Genomic DNA, 4,127 nt, shown 5'->3' with positions numbered 1-4,127 from the left:
ACAAAAAGTGTGGGTGTTTTTCTTTTTAAACCTTTTTTCTTTAGCAGTTGAGATCCAAACAGAAGTACAGAAACACACAAAATGTGAATTTTGTATAATGGGTCGTCTTTAACCTTCAAAAGTCTGATTACCTCCCAGTCTTTACTTCCAGGACGTCTGCTGACTGTTTACGCCACACGCTCCAAAAAGGAAACGTCACCTTCTGAGAAGTTAATAGGATGAGATTTCCTCACTTGTTGAGGTCACCACCTTCCTCTCCTCCTGCCTCTTTATCTGTTTGACTCTTTGCTTTCAGTGATGGGAAAAACAACAAGCAGGTCGGATATGAATTTCTGACTCTCCCTCAGACTGATCTGCTCAAACACTTACCCCCTCACTCAACAGCTGGTCAGCTGCGGCCAACGACGGCGCCAGCACTGAAGCACACAATCACACGGGGGTCAGATTTCCGCTCAACCACATGTGCTTAAGATCTACGATTTCAAACAAAACATGCTGAAATATCTGCTTTTCATTAAACACAACAGTGAGGAGCTACTACAATGATTAAAAACGACAAATACTTTCTAACCCATATAGTAACTATTGGTTTGTTTTTTTAACAAATCACTGCAGAAAGATGAATCCAAGCCAGTAATCTAAAGTAGTCTGCAGTAGTTTTTATAATATAATGGTAACTTGCACATATTTTATAGCAAACATATGTGTGCAGTGGAAGGAAAACTACAAATGACTTTTTAATTTTTTTAAAAAATTCAAATTCAGAAATACTTTTATGATTCCGAAAGGAAATTAAATATTGTTGTAACTCATTAATTCAAAGTCTTCGAAGAGTTATTGTACACAGTGATGGCTGTTGGCAGAAAAGATCTCTTGTAGTGTGGTCTGTATTACAGTGAATTCACAAATTAAACTTAATTAACATAATTATTAACATCCTCTTATCACTAAGGATGTTTCACATCTGATATTCTGGAAAACAAATAACATGCTTATTTATTAAGAATTTGAATAATATCACATGAATAGTTTCAGCATAAATTAATCTCAATATTTTAAATTGTGTTAAATTTAAGATTTAAAGTAGGTGGAAAGTTTACTTTGTAAAAGGACTAACACTAATCTTATACATATAGTTATAGTATGATTCAAGGATCGAGTTTAATCATTTTTTATCTTTAAGCTTGGTTTATTCTTTAAACATTTTAGCAATGCAGATTTAACTAAATCTGTACTGAAACGCTGTGAGTGGAGATGACTGTACCAACGGGACGAGAGGCCCCAAATCTTCCCTCCCTCAGTTATGCATTGAGTTTCGGTGCAGTTCCACATCTCACCATCGGTGTCGCTGCAGCGGAAGCTGTGCGGTTTAAATCAGATGAAGACCTTCTTCGGCGCATTGGTCATCAGGAAGTTTTCTGTTTATGTTCACCAGGTGAAGCTTTTGTATATATACATATATATTTATGAAGCTAAAGTAAACATGGAGTCCGTATTTTCCCGGTTTGACTCCTATAATTTCGAGGCAGATGAGCGTTTTGTCGACGGCCTGAAGACTTTAAACTACAGAGACCAAACCGAGCTGCTAAAACTGAAGCTGTTCTTCTATAACAGGTCAACTCTGTTGTGTTTACCCACATATCCATCCTCATATTTATTAACTTCTTTTGTTTTCCTTAAAGCTGTTAGTACACCTGCAGTGTTTATTAGATTATGGAGATGCTTAATCTTTCTGTTTATTTTGTTAAAGTGATTCTAAGCTACACATTTTATACATTTTAAAGTATAAATTTGGCTTGCGTCGTCTGCAAATGAATAAAGATAAACGTTACCATTAAAAAATCGCAATCATTATTCTTTTCTCTTTTTTTTTACTTCTTTTACTTGTTTGAGGCAAAAATAAAATAGTCAAATAAATGGAATGAAGATATGATGGAAAGCTGTAACAGATACATGAAAGAAGAAGAAATAAACATAAGTATATGATAAAATAGAAGGATGTAAAACAGGAGAAAAAAATCGTACTTGATCAGAAACAGCAAAATATAACTTTTAAAACAGGTGGGAAAAAAATCTTAAGATATCTTGCAACATTTCTCTCTTTCACCATACAACCAGACAAGATATTTAAAGAGGAGCAGCAAAAGCAAATGAGGTGGATTAGAAGTGCCAGCCAACAACTGATAGTCATCCAGGAAATATTACAGTCTTCAATCAAAGGGTTCTGCGTTAAAACCATATTAGATTTTCCTTTTGTATTAATAAAGCATTTTTTAATTTAACTGAAAAAAGGAGACAAGAAGGTTGATCAAAAATAACACAAAACTGTTAATCAGATATGCAGCAGAACAACACATCAATGAAAAAGGAAAGAGCAATTGAACAAAAAAATCTGATAAAATGGAAAACTCTCCCTAACATACCAACTATAAAAAATAATCGTAAGAAAATAAGATCAATGTACCCCTAATTGTGATGTTATCTACTAGTCTTGGTTGATTCCATATTCTTTTCTCTACTAAATATAAAAATATCATAAATGAATTATTGTAAAGTTTATTTTGCAAAGCCAGCATGTTCTGGTGTTAAATAAAATATTTTTGTGTTATTAAGGATCCAATAGTTCTGGGATTTTATGGTCCGGTAGGCTTGAGCTGCTGATCAAACTGGGAATCTAAAATACCATAATTAGTCTCAAACATTTGTTTTTATAGCTATTCATAATGTTTATTCTGTTTTATTTTGCTACATTAGATGTTAGCAACCATAAATAGTATTTGTTTTAATTAATTCTCCTTTAACTGTGGCATTTTTCTTTTTTAAATCCCTCCTTCATGTCCGTCTTCAGGTTTGTGGAACCAATAGATCAGCAAAGCTACAAACAGTGGATCTCTCCGTCTTGTAACAACCAGCAGGACCAAACTGCTCAGTCAAATCCAGATTCAAATGAAACAGAAACGTCTGCAGATGGAGAAACGAAGCAGCTTTCTTTTGCAGAGGTGATGCAGCTGGTTCAAGAAGGAAAAGAAGTGCCAGGAGTGACGAAGCCGGACGTCCAGCCCAGCAACCAGAGTCCCACTCCGTCTCAGATGCAAAGAGTGCAGAAACCGTGGGAAACTACACCATCATAACTGAACTTCCACTTAAAAACCAGTGTAAGATTTAAATGGCTGAAAAAATTACATGAACTCAAAAACTTTTTACCAAGTAAGAAATCCTAACAGTGTTAATCTGTCGGATGCTGTGGAATCAACAGTCTAGCCATTTTTTTGTGGTAAGACTAAAAAATTAAGTTGTTAATTTATTATTTTTTACGCTTTAGTCAGTTTTACATTGACTTACATGTCCTTCAGTGAGGTTTGGTATAATGCCTGAACTTTCAGTTTTCAGTCTTTTCCTCTTTTTGTGTGTCAATTTTCTAAAAATAAAACTTGGGAAGAAGAAAACACTGATCTAAAGATAAAAGAAATGTTCACGCTCATCCGTCTGGTCCTGTAAATTTATGCAGACTTTATGCAGGCATCTGAGAACATTATTTTGTTTTGAAACTGCTCCAGCTATAATCTGTGCCTTGAATGATGCACTCTGTAACAGAAACTGCAAGTAGTTAAGTTAGAAATTGTGTCATTTGTGTGCTCATGTAATAAAAATAAAAGTTCAACTTTGTACATTTTATACAAAATCTAGATGAGGAGATATGGCTAAAAAATAAAATGTCCGATTTTTTCTTACCAGATCCAGTTTTTTGTTTTAATTTATATTTTTCTTGCTTCCTAATATAAAAAATAAATGACAGAAAAACATTTTCTGTAGTATCCATATGTCGTCACGTTTTCGGAAACTTTGTAGCCGACAGCCATCTTAGTGGATACAGTGACTGCCATGACAGTTGCTATGGAGTTGCTATGACAACAGTGAACAAGCCACAGACTTACGCCTCGCTCCTATCTAATTTATGAACAATACAAGTATATTACAGCTATTACTCGATTACAATTTGAGTACTCTACCCACCTCTGTGTAATACTAAGATAAATATCAGCTATATTGTAGTACTTACCGCCAAACTAGCAAAATGAGCATAGCTAATGTAGCTTTTTTCTGCTAGCTAAGACGGACATTTAGCC

The 4,127-nt window shown here is 34.5% G+C and overlaps 1 protein-coding gene across 1 annotated transcript; it reads left to right on the top strand.

Moving 5' to 3' along the window:
* The first annotated feature begins 1,374 nt into the window (after window positions 1-1,374).
* Window positions 1,375-3,728, top strand: LOC116711501 (uncharacterized). The gene is made up of 2 exons (XM_032550854.1): window positions 1,375-1,614; window positions 2,849-3,728. The coding sequence occupies exons 1-2, from the start codon at window positions 1,379-1,381 to the stop codon at window positions 3,129-3,131; spliced, it is 519 nt and encodes a 172-aa protein (XP_032406745.1). The 5' UTR covers window positions 1,375-1,378; the 3' UTR covers window positions 3,132-3,728.
* The last annotated feature ends 399 nt before the right edge of the window (window positions 3,729-4,127 follow it).

Source organism: Xiphophorus hellerii, chromosome 1 (genome assembly GCF_003331165.1).
Source record: "Xiphophorus hellerii strain 12219 chromosome 1, Xiphophorus_hellerii-4.1, whole genome shotgun sequence".
Classification (NCBI taxonomy): Eukaryota; Metazoa; Chordata; class Actinopteri; order Cyprinodontiformes; family Poeciliidae; genus Xiphophorus; species Xiphophorus hellerii.
Note: the sequence above shows the minus strand (reverse complement) of the source record. Positions and strands in the feature narration are given on the sequence as shown.